A 17,123-nucleotide genomic window follows, 5' to 3' on the forward strand; every position below is an offset into this window, starting at 1 on the left:
GGCCAGGTAACATCTTCAGTGCTAGAAGGGAGTGGGGTTTGCTCTGTAACTTGCCCTGTCAGTGTTGGTGGAGGAGTTGTTTTTTCCTTGGTAGTTCCTAAATTAGGCTGTTGCTTACTGTTTGATTGTTTGGTGTTAATCCTGGTGGTAATCCCTGCTTATCTGGGTGTTGATTGCTGGCAAGGAGGTTTTCTGGTCTTTTTGTTTCCTTTTTATTGTCTCTTTTGAATAATGTGTAAATCTTGTTTATCTCTATGTGCCTGTTGATGGCTGACTTGTCTGACCAACCTTCCAGGAATTCCCTCCTGTTTTTGGATTTAGCTTGGTCTAAGATGCTGACAGTTTCCCAGTTGAAATTATGGTTCAGTCTGTCCATGTGTTGTGAGATTAAGAAGTTTTCATCATGTCTTCTGACTGCTAGTTGGTGTTCATGGATGAGTGCTGCTAGTCTTCTGCCTGTCTGTCCTACATACTGGTAGTTACAGTCCTTACACTGTATATTGGAGATGACTCCTGTTTTTTCTTCTTGAAAAAGCTACTGGGACTTTTGGTTTACTTAAGATATTTTGGAGGGCTTTAGTTGGTTTGTGTGCTACGGTGATGCCGTGTGGTTGTAATAGTCTGTTGATTGTTTCTGAGACGTTTCTGATGTATGGCAGGGTTACCCTTTTCACAGTTTGTGTTGGTTGTGCTGTAGTGGGTTGAATGGTCAGGCACTTTTTGATAAAGTTGCATGGGTATCCATTGGAAGATGTTGTATAGGTGGTCAAAAAATGCCTGACCACTCAATCCACTATAGCACAACCAACATCAACTATGAAAAAGAGAACACTGCCATACATCGGAAACAGCAATCTTTCAATAACAGAATACTTGTAAGAATATTTTATTTATTTATTTATTAAACTTGTCCCCGCCCATCTCCCCCCAATGGGGGACTCTGGGTGGCTCACAACATATTAAAACAATAAATAGATATACAATTAAAATCTGTACCAATACACATTTACAGAAATAGAAGGAAAAAAAATCCAGGAGGCCGATGGTTCAAAGCAGCAATACCAGGCCTCTAGGGGATTAGCCAACCCCACATTTGATGACCTCCCTCCCCACCCCAGGCCAGATTGCAGAGCCAAGTCTTCAAGTCCCTCCGAAAGGCCGGGAGTAAGGGGGCCTGTCTCACCTCTGGGGGCAAGATATTCCAAAGGGCGGGGGCTACAGCAGAGAAGGCCCGCCTTCTGGATCCCGCTAGTCAGAGTTCTTTTGCCGAGGGGGTCCAGAGCATGCCCCCTCTGTGTGATTGGGTGGGACGGGCTGAAGTCGTAGGGGAGAGGCAGTCCCTCAGGTAACCTCAGATACCCCATCCCATGATGATGGATGATCTCACCCAGCGGTTTCATGTAGTTGTTGAAAAGGAGCAGAGAGAGAACCGAACCCTGCGGCACCCCACAGAGGGGGGGCCGAAGATGAGACCTCTCGCTCCCTATCACCACCGATTGGGATCAGCCCTGAAGAAAGGAGGTGAACCAGCACAAGACTGTGCCGCCCACCCCCAGTTCCCTGAGCCGTCACAACAGGATACCATGGTCGACGGTATCGAAAGCCACTGAGAGATCAAGGATGGTTGCACTTCCACCATCCTGCTCCCACCAGAGATCATCCATAAGTGCAACCAATGCCGTTTCCATTCCATAACCGGGCCTGAAACCTGACTGATAAAGGTCCAGATAATCCATTTCCTCCAGAACCCTTTGTAGCTGTGATGCCACCACCTTCTCAACCACCTTTCCCAAAAAGGGGAGGTGGGAGACTGGACAGAAATTGTCCAGTATGATAAGATCCAGGGAGGGCTTCTTGAGGAGGGGGTGCACCAACGCCTTTTTAAAGGGAGCTGGAAACACTCCCTCCTGCAAGGATGTATTAACTATCGCCTGGATCCAAACGCATGTTACCTCCCAAGCTGCTTTCACCAGCCAGGAGGAGCATGGGTCCAGATGACAAGTGGTGGCCCTCACAATCTGGAGGATATAAAGTCACCAAGAGCTTTAGACAGGATATTATTTATCCACCACATGAAATCTGTGACTAAAGAAATGTCTTTAGCATATCTAGATTGATTATATGTTTAGGAGGTGCATACTGTAAGGACAACAAAGTTAGGGAGGCTTTCACGCTGTTTCAAGAGTTTCGTGCTATTCCAAGTGATGTGACAGGAACACTGTCTTCCTGCTTGCAAATGAGAGGTTAACTTCTGAATTTTCCTACCTGAGCATGCGGCTACTGGCTTAGGGTTCATCTGCACATCCTATCTGCCCTGGCCCAAAGATGGCCCACTGTTTCTCAAGGACAGGAATGCATGACCATGTCCTCAGCCTGCCCCCTGCCCACCTTGCAAATGACAGTTCAGCTGGGAGAAGGAAACCCCTGGGGGCCAAACAAGCATCCTGAAAGAGCTGGCTGAGAAAGCTTCTGGCTGTGGAAGTGACCTAAACCACACATAGGGAAAGGATGGGGCTGTTCAGCAAAAGTTCCACCCTCTAGCCAAGATCCCCGATGCTTTTGGGAAGGCCCAAACATCCTCGGGGAGCAGCATGCTTGGTGTATTGCCAGGGAGAACAGGAGCACTGCCGCTTGGTTCAGCCAGCAGGGCAAACACCCCATACTACCTTCCTGAATGAGCAAGAGGAAAAAAAAGAAAGGAGTGATCCACTCTGGCCCTGACCAGACTTAAAATCTTTTCAAGGACAATCCAGCAATCTCTAATTCTCTCCTTCCATCTTTTATGTTGTCTGTTCTTTCTTCTAATTCCCTCAAACCTTGACAAATGTAAGCATTTTTTCTAATCCATCATCCCACCAAATGGTATCACTTCAAGGGAACAAGCAGCATTTCATTGGCCAGGACTGACTGATTCTTCTTACAGACCATGGTACTTTTATTAAGTATCTCCAAATCCATAATTAAAAGGCATTTATTTTTTTCCTCAATCTCTCAGTGTCTAATTTTCATAACCTTACATTTCTTTATTTAGTTAGCAAATTTATATAGTCGTCAATCTTACATTCATAACCTTGGGCAGCTAACAACCACCACAGATAGATAGATAAGAAAACACCTAGTCATAAAATACAAAACAAGTTAAAATGACTATAATATAAAAGTCAAGGTGCCATGAGAGTTGCAAAACACAATTATACTTATACTGGGCTCAGTTAACATCCAGGAAAAATCTTCCATGGTCCTGTTAACCTCAGTTAACCATCGCCTTTTCCCCTAGGAATTACTTCCTCTTTAGTTTGCTAGCATACTGTTTATCTGAGCTCAAAGAATAATCTGTCAATTACTTTCACTTCTTGATCACCAATTTTAAATTCTAAGTTCTTAGCACGCAATTTAACATTGCCTTTGTCTTCTTAATATCTAACAGTAACCCTAAATAATAAGCAAGTGTTCTGGCACCTTCATTAGCCTTAATGTTTCACATTTTGGCATAATCTATACATGCTAGTTTGGTTTATTTGTTGCAGTTCTTCTGTCCCTTTTGTGCTTCCAGTGTAAAAAAAAAATTTTTTTTTTTAAATGGGCAAGAATGTGCATACGATTGCTCTTCTTTGTTTTGTGCTCTTCTGCGCCTTAGGAAGTAAATATAAGCATCTAGACAAGGAAGAAGGAAGACTGTTTCTTTGGCAGGTTCCCTTTCCTTGGCTGCAGCATGCAATATCTTGCTTTTGCTGATAGTCTTATTTCAGGAAACAGAATTTGCGGGCTTTTTTATTCTTGGATGTTTTTTTTGGTTCTGAGGTGAAAACAAGGGGAATAAGAGGCTTGGTCAGAGTAACCACTGGTTCCTACGAACAAGCATACAAGTTGGAAAAACGTTCCTGTGCTCTGAAAATATAGGTAAAACTAAATAATCTGGGGCATGTTTTTGGCACATTTGTCCAGTCTCAATGTTTTCTAATTTACAAGTGTTTTAAGAGAATGTTTTAAAAATACAGATGACTATGGATCCCAGGTAATCTAAAAAACACTGAGTGTTCCATCCAATTCAAAATAGTATAGAACTTGAACTTTTGACTAAGTTCCCATCAGTGCCAATTTGCCTGCCTCATCAGCATTGTTAAAAGGATCTATTAAAAAATAACAAAAACAATTAAATGGGTTGCTGGTGTGCTGCAAACAAACTGCTACTCTCAAGTCTTTTCTTTATTTCCAAGAATGTCTCTGGGTTTCACAGCATTCCCAGAGGTATTGTTGGAACATAAACATGATGCATAGCTGCAACTCAGAGCTTTGCTTAGAAGCATGCTCATTTATCATTTTGGAACGTAAGCTAAGTTGGCAGAGAACATTTTAGAGGCCAGACAGAATGGGAAGAGCAACCTCACTGTTTATCTTTGGGAAGAGTTTTTTTATTACTATTTTCCTCTTCTGGGAAGCCTTCATTTTAAATCAACCAGGAAAATCTTGTCCTCCAATGAAACCAGAACAGAATCCACGGCAGTGCTACTGATTCATAGATTTCATTCAGCTATGCTCTGAACTAACCTGGAATTATGGTAGTATAGTGTCTAAGATTAGGAAACTAACAGCCGCTTAACAAAGTAGTGCCAATTGAGTCGCTTAGCCTTGTTTCCACATCAGAGGTATGGCTTTTTGGCCACAGTTCTTCCACAAAGACCACTTCTGGCCAGACTTCTCTGGACAGTAGATGGGTGTACCTGGGTCCCACTGGTTTCCACCAGTTCTGTACTGATGGCACTGCTGGACATCTTCCAATGTTGAAGGGAAGTAAGCATGATGTGTCTTCCATCTGCTGCATTAAGCTTCCTTGGCCAACCACCACATCTACAGTCCTCAACACTGCCTGTTTCTTTGTGCTTCTTCAAAAGAGCTTGAACAGCATATCTTGAAATCCCAGTCTACTTTGAAATTTTTGCCTGGGAGAGATCTTGCTGATGCAGTATAACTACCTTGTATCTTGTTACTGTGCTCAATCTTGCCATGGTGTATGACCTGTGACATGAAACTGTCTTCCACAACCTCACCTTAGTAGCAGAGTTTGGTTGTTCCTCACCCAGTTTTAAGCCTCCTACACAGCTGTTTCTGTTTCAGTTAATGACTGTGTTTCAACCTACATATGAAATTGATGATCACTAGCACCTGCTTGGTATAATTGGTTAATCATATACCTGACTCTAATCCTACAAGATCTCTGAGTTTGTGCAAGTGTACAAAGTGTGCAAGTGTAAGAACTGATGCTGGTTTGAAGCCATAGAGTAGTCACACCAAATACTGATTTGATTTAGATTTTTCTTCTGTTCACTCACTTTGCATTTTGTAAATTGATAAACATAAACAATTACAATATATATTTTTGAAAGCATTTTTACTTCACAGCATTTTTCACACCTGCCTAAAACTTTTGCACAGTACTATATATATGCAGTTCACCATATTCTGCTCTCCCTTCAGTTACTTTTTGGTGTTAGAAGCGGTATGTCTTTTAGGTTCATCTTCTGTCGCCCTCCTCTATTTTTATTTTGGGTTGGGGGGGCATTATTTAAAATTTTGATAGCATGTCATAGGCTTTTTCATAAAATGGCTGCCATGGGAGATGCAGCATCCGTTTAGCAGAAGGCAAACAGGTAATGTTCTTTTCCCTTACCCTTTCTAATTCTTCAGTAGTTGGCCTATCACATTTGTCTCTGTGTGTGTGTATGGATGTATTTAATATCCTACCTTTTGTTCAAGGCAGCCTACATTGTACTCCCTCCTCCTAGTTTCCCTCACAACAATCTCCCTGTAAAGTAAATTCAGCTGAGAAAGCATGACTGGCTTAGTATCAGTAAGTGAGTCTCTGTAGCTAAGAATGGACCAGAGTTTGGGTCTTCCTACTCCTAGTCCAGCATCTTCACCACTGGACCATATTGTCTTTTTTCTTAGGTGATTGGGCATATTTGAAACAAAGCATTAAGCTGCGCCCACCCAACATTTATGGCTTTTAAGGAAGCCTATGGGGATTCCACTGGAGATGTTTTACTGTAAAATAAGGACAACAGAAGTTGTCAGTTTCTTTAAAAAAATAAAGAAAAGTCAGATGGTCCAAGAACCTTGCCAGGTCCACTACTACCCATCCTGACTCCCACTCTATTTTCTTATTTTTATTCTTATTTGATTCAGATGCAAAAATTCCCACTATTAACATTTTCTTTTTACATAGAGATTTACTCATAACAGATGACCTGCATAATATAGCTTTGCAACTCTAATTTTATATTAATCAAAAGAGTTAAATTTAATTACTATTTAAAGAAAAAAGACATTTAAAGACTCACCATGCCAAGAAATACCATTTCTTCTTCTCTAATTTTCAGAGTTTTCTTCCACTGGGTGTGTCCACGCCAAATCTGTATTGTAAAATCAAAAGGTACTTAATTGCTCTTCTTACAGTTTCTTTTACTGCACCAAGGGAAATAAATAAGGAAGAAAGGAAAAATAGATTGTATAAATTATATAAATCATTAAGGGGGAGTAGGACTAATCTCCATCTTTCCTGCTCAATATACAATATAAAATAATTTGGAGGTTATCACTCTGTTGAATCTTTTGACATTTGTAGAGTTATTTTTATTCCATTCATATTATAACATTTGTTTCTATTTCCTTTCATACAATTTCATATAACATGATACATAAGATATTGTGTAAAGAAAAAACATCAATTCAGAAGCTGCTACCTTTTTCTTCAGATGATAATATATTGAATTCAAAAAGAGAATAATAAAGGATTTATAGAAATATAAATTGAATTATTTGAATTCTCAAGAATTTTTTCAAAGTATTCTCAAATTCAGTCACATTTGAAGAGATTCATAGTGTCAGAACTTGTGTTCTGATCACGTAATTCAATATGAGACAGTGACTGAGAACTCTATTGGACATTTTTCCTGAACTCATTTAAATTAATTACAAGTTGTTTATGGCATGACTCCAACTACTCTGAATAACTTCACTCTTAGTTTGTAATGGACTTAACTGCAATTCTTCTTCTCAAATTTATCTGTATAAAACAGTAAGTATGATTTGGGGACATCTGAGAGTAACATATGTCTCCTATGGCATTCTTTATAATTGATGAATATATGTGTTTTTAGTTCCTTTTAACTCAATTCAGTGAGTTACAAAGAACAGAAAATTACAGTGCCCGTGCTTGAAGGCAACAAGGAATACTTCCAAACATGTCCTTTACAGTCTTAGAAAGGGTGGTAAAGATGGAAGAAAGCTGCCCAGAATGTTTTCCAAGTTTTCTTCTAGACAGCTCTCACTAAAAATAGATAAAAACATACAGATTTCCTAAGTATATCCACACAAAGCAAGAAAGAACTATAATTGTTATTATTTATTACTTATAAATTACTTATTATGTATATATTCACACACACACAAATATACTTAATCTATATATGAATGAAATATGGTAAATACAGACATTAATACTCATTGATAATACATGCCGATGATGCATTATTGTTTATTTCTGATCTTCACCCTTTGATTCTGGCTCTGATGCATTTGGCCAGGATATTATATTAATTGGTCTAAGTCAGAATGCTAAAGATTTATTTATTTATTAATATACTAGGTAATTGTTACAGTTGTAGATAGGGTGAATTTATTAACTGTATCGGTATTCTTATTCCATGTGACATTTCTCAATAATTATATTAGTAATTGATAATAGTATTAATAATAATAAATCTCATTTTCAGGGGTATAGTAAACACTCTAAAAATTAATGTAATTCCTAGGATACTTTAGATTTTGTGTGAAATTTTCATATATATTTTTGGAAAAAACTTTCAAAACACTGCTCCATGAATTTCTGTGGGGTTCTTCAATTCTGAAGACAGCTTTGAAAAAGATACAATTGTACAGTTGTCAGTTTTGGTTTCCTGAATCTTGAATTATGCATATATTTTGACTGGTACTACATTTTGGATGTAGTATAAATTTAGTATAAATTCTTCTTCCTGCACCCTTTTGGAATATTCACACATAGTACTTTCAGTTAATTGGACTGTTTGGGGATCAAGTATAAAAGATTAGATGTATCTCCTTTTACTATTGTATTGATTTAAAAATTGTGGTATTCTATTTCTATTTCTGGGAAATTGCATTTTTATCCTTTTTCTCATACCAAATTGATGCTATGCGGTAATCCAGACTTTACAACTGAAAAAATGTTAGCATTTTAAAAAACTGTTAAATAAAGATTTGAATGGATGTTGGGATTTTTACTTTAGATCTATTATTGGATCATAATGATGAGCTCTTATTATTTCTTATTTTAAAAGACAGCATATTATTTGTCTGTTGCTACACACTGGCAGTATTTACAACCACAATATTTATTGACATCTTGATTTGGACCAGCAGCATTCTCAGCTTCAGATCCTAAGTTATTAGAAATGTTCACTAATCTTACAAGACAAAAAAAGTACATAAGTCTTTATAAATAATTATAGATAAATCAACTTGACATACAAATTTTAAAGACTAATTGAATAAGGATTTGAAGATACCCATTTCTTCTGAACACTGGGAAACTGTCTTATCGTCAATAAATCTTAGATTATGGCTTATTCAACAATAAGTAGAAAAGAAATGAGTAAATCATTATGTGGCTGGAAGTGCAGTGAGAATAATGCTTCATTAAAAGCATTGTTTTTGCAATGCCCTAAAGTTTCTATGTTCTGGGAAGAAGTAATTGTATATAATAATTTGAGTTTGAAACAGGGTTTAGTATTTCTGAATGTTTACAGTCTTTTGAACTACTTACCTGTTATACGGAAACTGTCACTTAGATCATAGAAATGGATTCTACATACCCTTCTTATTGCTAATAGTCCTTCAATATGGGAAAGATTATGGCTCTAATTACTTAAGAAGATTGAAGACCTGATATTGCAACTTAAGAACAAACTGCTTAAACGTACAAATTATGTATGGATTATTACAATGAAATATGGTCATTGGAACTGTTATATAACACTCTACACACATATGTATGAGAAACCTTTATATAATTATTTTCCTTTTTTCCTCTTCACTCTGTTTAATTAAATGAAGGCAAACAATAATATAAGAAACAGATATGAACATTCTCCATACATAGCTCATTCAACAGAAATTGAATAAAGCACTACTTTTCACTTGAACATATTTCTGAGAAGAATGATTGTTTTACCCTTTGAATGCACACTGCAGCAGTTTCAACATCTGGACCTCTTGTACCATGAAGTCTGGCTAATCTTTCTCTCTTTTCTTCAAGAAAGATTTGCTTCATGAATGTAGCCCTGAGTCGGCCCTGTCGAGCTCGCTCGGCTATTTGAATTATTCGAACAGCTTCTTCTAAGGGCATGACCTTCACAGCTTTTTTCTGCAATATAAAAATGAAGTGTAGGAGAAAATTTAATATCTATTTCAGGTATGTGCGCCTTATCAGCCCTGTGGACAGGCACTATTTTGACCGAGGATAATTCCAAATACATTGTTTCCCCTTCCCTAGTTTGTGGAAAAAAATTGTACCTAGAATGCTTCTTTATACTCTCAACCTTCTGTCCTTGAAGGAATACATTGGCTGACTGATTCATTTAAAGTTCTTGCAAGGCCACCCAACTTGAACAATGTGATTCTGGGTGGTGTACAGTAGACCAATGAACAAAGAAACCAAAACCAGAGTAAACGATACCAGCTAAAAACAAACATAACAATTAATTGGCAGTTTGGTACTCAAATTTATTAGACCCTTGCAGACAGGGGTGTTCATCATCCTGATCCAAATGCCTGAGGAAAAAAGCCAGGTTTTCACTACCTTTTTAAATAGTGGTGTTATATGGCCATACCCAGGAATGCCCAAAACTACTGGCTCAGCTGCATTCTGGACTAGTTGTAGCTTCCAGATGGTCTTCAAGGGCAGCCCTATGTAAAGTACATTGCAATAATGCAACCTAGAATAACCAAGACATAAATGACCATGAGCAGGGTCTCCCAATCTAGATACTGTATAGTGTGTAATGATGCACAGCTATTTGGATGTAAAGTGGAAAAGTGCTTCAGAGGGAACATGGGCATACTTGCTGCACACGTTGGTGCTTCCTTAAAAAAACACATACTTTTTCCTGGATCATACCATAGCCACTCATCCCCTACTCATCTTCATTAAAAAAAAAAGTCCAAGAAAAGTCAATAAGGAGCTGCTAATAGATCCAGCAAAGTGTGCCCATATCCCTATGAAGCACCTTTCCCACTTCAGATCCAAATAGCTGCACATCCCTAATAATGTGTATAGAAAAGATGGTTGCAGAGAACGTAGTTAAAGAGAACAAGAAATGGTTAAGACTGAAAGATGCAGAGAAAATGCAAAGTGATTTAGATGGAAAAGAAAAATTGCTTTGGAAGTGAAGGAAGAAGGCTAAACAAGGAGCCTCTGCAGAGTGAATGGAATTAAAAATAAAAGTAATGAAATGATCTGGAATGAAGCTGAAGTGAGGAAATGCTGAAGGGAGTATTTTAGAGACTGTGGAAATGATGGTGATATGATAGAGAACTGAAACTAATGCTATAAATGTTAATGCCCAAGAAACAATAGATGAAAACGAAGGCAGAATCCTGTGAAAATGTTGAAAAATGGTAAGGATGTAGGCATGGATGATGAAAATGGGAGAAGTAAGTGTGGTTTACTTACGGAGTGGCTGTGTGATTTATTTAATATGTATGTAAAGACTGCATCTATTCCTGCTGACTGGAAGAATGCGGTTACTGTTCTATGCAAAAGGGAAGTTCATGAATGCAAGAAATGATAGGGAGAATAGGCATGACAGTGAACAAAATCTGGGAAATCCATGTGTTATTTGCATGTGGTGTACAAAATAGATTTTTGCTTTTCAGCAAGTCATTGGCAATAACTAGAGCCAATAGAGATGAATATGTGTAGCTCAGGGTTGAACTGTGGAATCCTTGGGATTCTCTGAGCTTAACAGACAAAGGCTGCACCACAGTTATTATGGTTAAATCACAATACCTGCAAAAAGCCAAAACGTTATTAGAGGACAAAGAAACTTACATCCCTGTTAACACCAACCCAATACAGAAATTAGACAACCTAATCAAGAGAACCCTCAACGACCTAACTATGGAAGGCCAGATCACAAAGGAAGAACAGTGGCAGATGAAAAGCAGTGGACCCATCCTCCCACGCTTCTATGGACGACCAAAAATACACAAGCCTGACATACCGCTCCGACCAATTGTATCTTTGCCAGAGACTCCAACATACAACATAGTGAAAGAACTGACAAAAAAGCTTGGACATCTCACAGAGAACAGTGAATATTCTATCAACTCTTCACTACAGTGCCTCCAGAAAATCAAAGATGTACACATAGATGAAGATGAAATTATGGTCTCATTTGATGTCACAGCACTCTTTACGTCCATAAACCCAGAACTAATGAAAGAATCTGTATCAACAATACCACACAACACACCTGATCTAACGAAATACACCCAGATCAAAATACCCAGAATCATGGACCTCATCAACTTCTGCCTCACCGCCTATTTTCAGGATGATGGACAAATATACCAACAAATCAGAGGCACACCCATGGGATCACCACTGTCAGGACTCATAGCAGAGATTGTAATGCAACGCCTAGAAGCTATAGCACTTCCTCACATACAACCTAAAGTATGGATCCAGTATATAGATGATACCTTTGTTATAATAAAAAAGGAACAACTAGAGAAGACACATGAAACCATCAACATCTTCAAAGGAATAAAATTCACCAGGGAGGAAGAAATCAACAACACGCTACCCTTCCTGGATATCCTCATCAGCAGAGGAAACAACAGTAAATTAGATACCCAAGTTTATCGGAAGACAACCCACACTAATCAAGTACTCCATTACCAAAGTAACAACCCAACCTCCCATAAGAGGAGCTGTGTAAGAACATTATTCAAGCGAGCACAAACACATTGCAGCAACCTAGAACAGCAGAAAAAGGAAAAAGACCACCTACACAACATCTTCCAACAAAATGGATATCCACACAACTTTATCAAAAAGTGCCTGACCACTCAACCTACTACAACCAACGCAAGCGATGAAAAGGATCACACTGCCATACATCAGAAACGTCTCAGAAACCACCAACAGACTATTACAACCACATGGCATCTCTGTAGCACACAAACCAACAAAATCACTCCAAAATATCTTAAGTAAGACCCAGCAGCACAAGAAGAAAAAACAGGAATTGTCTACAACATACAGTGTAAGGACTGTAACAAACACTATGTAGGACAGACAGGCAGAAGACTAGCAGAGCGCATCCATGAGCACCAACTAGCAGTCAGAAGACATGATGAAAACTCCTTAATCTCACAACACATGGACATAGTTTTAACTGGGAAACTGTCAGCATTTTTGACCAAGCTAAATCCAAAAATGCAAGAGAATTCTTGGAAGCCTGGTATTCAGACAAGGCAGCAATTAACAGACACATAGAGATAAACAGCATCTACATACTATTCAAAAGAGACAAAAGAGCAGAAGATAGCCTCACAAGGAATCATCACCCAGATAAGCAAAGGTTACCACCAGGCACACAATCAAGCAGTCAACATATGCTAATCAAGGAACTACCAGAGGAGCAAAACAAAACTCCCACCCTCACCAGCACTGGCAAGGCAGGCCACAGTATATAGAGAGCAAACCCCATCCCATTTTAGCACTGAAGATGTTACCTAGCTGGGTAATGAAACATTTGCAAGAAAAGAACCAAGCTCAGAGAACTCCAAGGACTCCACAATAACTAAAGCATTTGTGCACCTTGGGAGAATGTTTACTAAATATGGGATGAAAAATATTAAAAATGTGCAAATGCTGATAGAAAGATAGTGGGCTGCATGTGGTCTGATGTGAGGAATTTATTATTTTCAAAGAAACAAAAATAACTGTATAAACATGTGCTTCTGACCACTTTTTAGATGGGATGAAAGATAGCTATGTCAAGACAAACATAAAAGTTGTATGCAGTGAGAACATGTTACTTGGAGTGCATGTAGTAAAACAAGAAGAGATAAGATCAAGAATGTATGAGTCCTGAATGAACAAGGATATACAAAATATAGGAGTGAGTGACTGGTATGAACAAAGTATGCTGGAGTGATTTGGTCACATAGAAATAATGAGGATTGAACCAGAAAACAAACATGAGAGAAGAATGAATGGGTCCACAGGAAGACCAAACAACTTATGGTTGGGTGGAGCTGACGAGCTCCCCTAAAAGAGAAAAGTGAGGAGGATAAAGAACAAAAGACAATATTTAGTATATGGATATGAATATGTATGTACATATGGCTTAAGGGTCTTACAATTATTCATTGAAGAAAGAGTTTCTGCTTAGTCCCATAATTATGATCAACATCACAACAGTATTCTTTTTAATTAAGTCATGATCACATTCAGATTACTCGCTTAACAATGATAATTGGGACCAGAAGTTCCACTGGTAAGCGATGCAGTTGTAAAGTGTGATGGCACAATGTCGTCCTCACTTAACAATGGCAATCCCAGCAGTCTTCGTTGGCGTTGTTAAGTGAGGATCACGGGTGGGGGAGTGGGTGCTGTGGTGGGCAGAGATGCGGGCAAATGCTGCAGCGCAAATGTGAGTGTGCAGGAGTTGACGCCAAGGTGCAAGTAAGCAGGGGAGTGGGCACCGTGGTGCAAGCGTGGGCGGGGGAGTGGGAGCTGTGGTACGGCCAGGTGGGGGTGACTATGTTGCAGTGTAGCAGGTGCTGTGGTGCAAGTGTGGCCAGGAGAGTGCCCGCCTGCCTGGGGCCTGTACTCACCCTGCCGCCCAGGGGCTCCTTGGGAGAAAAAGCAGCAGGAGAGACTTATGGGAGCATATTGGGACCTTCCCTGCCAACTTCCCCATTGACTTGACTTATGGGAAGCCAACAGAAAAGGTTGCAAATGGTGATCACGTGACTGCGGGACACTGCAACTGTTGTTAAGTGCGAGCCAGTTGCCAAGTGCCCAAATAGCAATCACATGACTGTGGGGACACTGCAATGGCTGCAACTTTGAGGACTGGTTGTACTGTAAGTCCCCCTCGTTCAGCGCCGCCTTAACTTTGAATGGTCGCTGAATGAGTGGTTGCTAAGCGAGGACTACCTGTATCCTTCAATTTATTATACAGATATACTTACGGGTTCATCCTCATACATTCCAGCATCCAACATTATCTGAGCAAGGATTCTCTCTCTCTCTTTTATTACTTTAATTTTCTCCTTGATAAAGTACTTTGGGATAGGGATTTCAATGTTTTCCTGTTGAAGAGAAACATGTATTTGTACAACTGGGTATGCATATAATATCTACCTTCCTTCCTACCTTATAAAAGAAGAGCTCAGTGTTAGGGCTAGTATTGCCAAAAGTGCTAAATGACTAATGCTTTTCTATTACTCTATAATTGCTTGAGCTTATTTAATAATATATAGTCCCTGGAAAAGTATGCTACTACTAAACTATAAGTATTTCGTTAAATATATACTTGAATTGTTTGTGTTACTTCCAAGTACTTTTCTTGAGCAACAGTTTGGTTAGGGCAAGGCTGAGCAAAACACCACCTATGACGGCATTCATGGACAACAAAATTAAATATAGTATGCCACTTTTTTCCTCTTATCTGTATTCAACACTCTAAGTACCTAAATAATAGAATATTAAGAATGTAAATATATTATATAAATATGATTGTATTGAAATAACATATAATATATCTATATTAAAAATGAAATACAATATGGTATTTAATGTTTTTATTTTGTATGCATGTATATATAAATGTTAGATAATAAGAGCTATTTTTCGCACAAAAAAAACTTGGTGAGGTAGGTTGGGATGATAAGGTGCAAATGGCCCAAAATCATCCAATGAACTTCCATGGCTGAAGGTCGACTTGAACCTGTGTCTCCCCACTCCTATTCCAACACTTAATAACAACACCATTTTAAAAAAAATGCCGAAAGCCGTGCAAATTGGCAAATATTGCAATTTGGGTATTCTCATCTGAAATCTCTGAAATTTTGAAAGAGATTTTGAAACTAAAATATTGCAAGATATTATGATTTGAAAGATTTTAAGTGCTTTTTAATAACATATTTGGGATTCTGTTTCATTGTACAAAGTGATCTGATGGTACTTGACATTTAGAAAACGTTGCTGAATCCTGGACTATAAAATGACTTAAGAACAATATATGTGGGCATAAACATTAACATACTATTTAGCTGTAATATAGTTTTAATTTTGTTGTTTACTTGATGCATACAGATAAATGCACTTAGATATGCTTTTGCTGATGATCACTCTCCTATAAATACATAATTAACAAATCCTGGGCTAAAAATCCTGAAATATAATGAACTGTTTCTAACACACAGTTGATCTTAGCCAAGAGGCCTAAAAGCTGTACTATGTGCTACTTTTCACAATACTAAAGTTTTATTTACAAATAAGACCGACTCAGAAACTTCCATGCCTCCCTTTTTTAAAAAAATAAAAGAAACATATATACAGTTCCAGATGTGGGCACGTGGTACAGCTGTATAAGAGAAAAAAAACTTCAATTCTCTTTTGTCCGTTCATTTTCTTCCCTCAAGAGATTGTATACATTACAAGTATATCATACTGATAAAACACGAGGATGGCCATTTTTGTTTTAACTGTTTGATGTAATGATCTTATATAGTGGATTACTACTTTTACTCTGTTCCCAAGACATCAACTTTTAGGATTCCATTAGTTGCTCTTTCCTGCTATAGCAGTAGAAACCCACTGAATCACTAGAAGCAACGTTCAGCAGCTCCCCATGTACACACCCAGTCCATAATGGGACTTCACGAAAAGAAGGAAGAAGAATGATTATTGATTAGTTGACTATTTTTTCTTTCTAAAATTACCCTGGAATTTAATTCTTGAAACCTCATCTCTTTTCTCCTTTTCTGTAAGTCCTCAAAACAGGTCAAAATGCACATTTTAAAATGGAATTTTGCCTCCTTCTCTCACACTAAGTTGTTCATCTTTCTCCCTATTTTTAAACTTCATACTGATCCATGTAACAATAAATTACTATGTTATTTTTCTGTTTATTTTTTCTTTTCAGCATTCCTAATAGGCAATGCATAATCTCTCCCAGAAAATGTATTTTATCCATTTTCTCTTCCAGCCTAATGATCCTATTCACCTGAATGTTAATTTTGTCAGTTTGGGGGTTCCCTCCTACAGTTGGATAAAATCTTATGTATTTTACCCAAATGGGCACTCTCTAATGTTATTTATTATTTATGTATCAACCTCTAGATTTATAGCCTTGTTCTAGATTATCATCAGGGATGAGTTTTTGTCAGCAAAGAAATTTGAGAAATGACACTGCAAAAAACACCTTTTAGAAGATCAGAATCACTCTAATGAGGAGAAGCCACACATCTTTTCTTCCTCCACAGAGTAAAATATGCAGCATGCAGGAACTGTGAACCCAAGTAAGAGGCAAGTCTTAATATGTTGTTCAGTCGTTAAGTCGTGACCGACTCTTCATGACCCTATGAACCATATTGCACCAGGCCTTCCTGTCCACTGCCTCCCTGACTTTGCTCAGTTTCATGCTCATTGCTTCAGTGATGCTATCTAACCATCTCATCCTCCACCATCCCCTTCTCCTTTTGCCTTCAATCTTTCCCAGCATCAGGGTCTTTTCCAAAGAGTCCTCTCTTCACATTAGGTGACCAAAGTATCTGAGCTTGAGCTTCAGTATCAATCCTTCCAATGAGCAGCCAGGGTTGATTTCCTTTAAGATTGACTGGTTTGACCTCCTAGCAGTCCAGGGGACTCTTAAGAGTCTTCTCCAGCACCACAGTTCAAAGGCATCAATTCTTCGGCACTCAGCCTTCTTTATGGTCCAGCACTCACATACATTACTACTGGAAAAACGATAGCTTTGATTATGCAGATCTTTGTTGGCAACGTGATGTCTTTGCTTTTTAAT

The 17,123-nt window shown here is 38.4% G+C and overlaps 1 protein-coding gene across 1 annotated transcript in view; it reads right to left on the reverse strand.

The window, feature by feature from the left end:
• Positions 1-17,123, reverse strand: part of DRC11 (dynein regulatory complex subunit 11) — a 119,031-nt gene that overhangs the window by 78,534 nt on the left and 23,374 nt on the right. Inside the window, exons 3-5 of the mRNA XM_088132851.1 lie at positions 14,287-14,406; positions 9,251-9,442; positions 6,339-6,410 (exon numbers count right to left, since the gene is read on the reverse strand). Coding sequence (XP_087988977.1) covers positions 6,339-6,410; positions 9,251-9,442; positions 14,287-14,406 — 384 coding nt within the window. The remainder of the gene's footprint in view (positions 1-6,338; positions 6,411-9,250; positions 9,443-14,286; positions 14,407-17,123) is intronic.

The sequence above is a fragment of the Python bivittatus genome, unplaced genomic scaffold, assembly GCF_059951505.1.
Source record: "Python bivittatus isolate LINGU-HERP-01145 unplaced genomic scaffold, Pbiv_v1 ctg000020_np1212, whole genome shotgun sequence".
Taxonomy (NCBI): Eukaryota; Metazoa; Chordata; class Lepidosauria; order Squamata; family Pythonidae; genus Python; species Python bivittatus.